Here is a 1333-nt window from a genome sequence, read left to right on the forward strand (position 1 = left end):
TAAAATTATAAAACTGTATGTTCTGTGTATAACAAGTAGAATATCAGATTGATATTTATAAAGCCATTCCAATGTATCTAGGTATAATTTTATTTCTTGAAGAAAACTCAAGAATAGTTTTAGTTTTCAAAGTATTTTTGAATGTTGTAATTTTAAAAAATTGTTCAAAGGAGGGGGTGTCAGGAAGACACAATAAAATTATTTTCAGTCGAATGAGAAATATATTAAATAAATATGCTTGCAAACTTTTAGGAAAAAGAAAATGATGCAGAAGAGTGCAAAGAGGCCATTTTGATTGGAAGAAGCTACTGAAAACTCGTATTATCCTTTCCTGTGCCTCTAATTCATCACGTCATACCATTTCATGTGCTTGTGAAAAATATGGTCTTCCTTGCCATGTTAATGAAAGCTTGCTTGACTTGCTGATTTCTTAGACTGTAAATAAAGGGGTTCAGCATGGGGGCTACTGAGGTGTTTAGTATTGCCACTCCCTTGCTCAAGGACACTCTATCTTTTGCTGAGGGTTTAATGTACATAAAAATGCAGCTGCCATAAGAGATGGAGATGACAATCATGTGGGAAGAACATGTGGAAAAGGCCTTTGTCCTTTGACTAGCAGAAGGAATTCTCAAAATTGTTCTGATGATGAATATGTAGGACAGAAATATTAATGCCAAAGTCAACATTAGAGTAAACACAGCACAAGAAAATCCCATCACCTCTAGGAATTTTGTGTCTGAACAAGCAAGTTGCAGCAGGGGAAAATAATCACAGGTAAAATGGTCCATAATATTAGACCTACAGTAATCAAGCTTTAAGAGCAACATGAGTGCTGGGAATATGATCAAGAATGAAACCAGCCAAGAAGTAAAAACAAGCAGTGTGCAAACTCTTCGATTCATGATATTCAAGTAATGCAGAGGCTTGCAGATGGCCACATAGCGGTCATAGGACATGGCAGCCAGAAGGTAAAACTCTGTGACTCCCAAGAAAATGAAAAAAAATAACTGAACAATGCAATCATTAAAGGAAATGGTTTTATCTCCTGAAATAATGTTACTCAGAAACTTGGGTATACTGACAGTTGTGAATGAAATTTCTAATATGGAGAAATTTCTGAGGAAGAAATACATGGGGGTCTGCAGGTGGGAATCCAGCAGGGTAAGGGTGATAATGCTCAGGTTCCCAGTGACGCTGAGCATATAGGTGATGAGCAGGAAGACAAAGATCACAACCTGAAACTTTGGGTCATCTGTCAATCCCAGAAGAATAAACTCTGTTATTTCTGTATGGTTTCTCATTCTTCAGTTGCTTACTTTTTCCCCTGCCAGAC

The 1333-nt window shown here is 36.8% G+C and overlaps 1 protein-coding gene across 1 annotated transcript; it reads right to left on the reverse strand.

Annotated features, from left to right (window-relative positions):
• Positions 1-282: 282 nt before the first annotated feature.
• LOC117091056 (olfactory receptor 6C1) lies at positions 283-1333 on the reverse strand. The gene has a single exon (XM_033223533.1). The coding sequence runs from the start codon at positions 1299-1301 to the stop codon at positions 363-365; it is 939 nt and encodes a 312-aa protein (XP_033079424.1). The 5' UTR covers positions 1302-1333; the 3' UTR covers positions 283-362.

Source organism: Trachypithecus francoisi, unplaced genomic scaffold, assembly GCF_009764315.1.
Source record: "Trachypithecus francoisi isolate TF-2019V2 unplaced genomic scaffold, Tfra_2.0 Lachesis_group11, whole genome shotgun sequence".
Lineage (NCBI taxonomy): Eukaryota > Metazoa > Chordata > Mammalia > Primates > Cercopithecidae > Trachypithecus > Trachypithecus francoisi.

Coding starts and splice junctions, on each gene's coding strand:
- LOC117091056 (XM_033223533.1), bottom strand. CDS start 1,301: ATGAGAAACCATACAGAAATAACAGAGTTTATTCTTCTGGGATTGACA.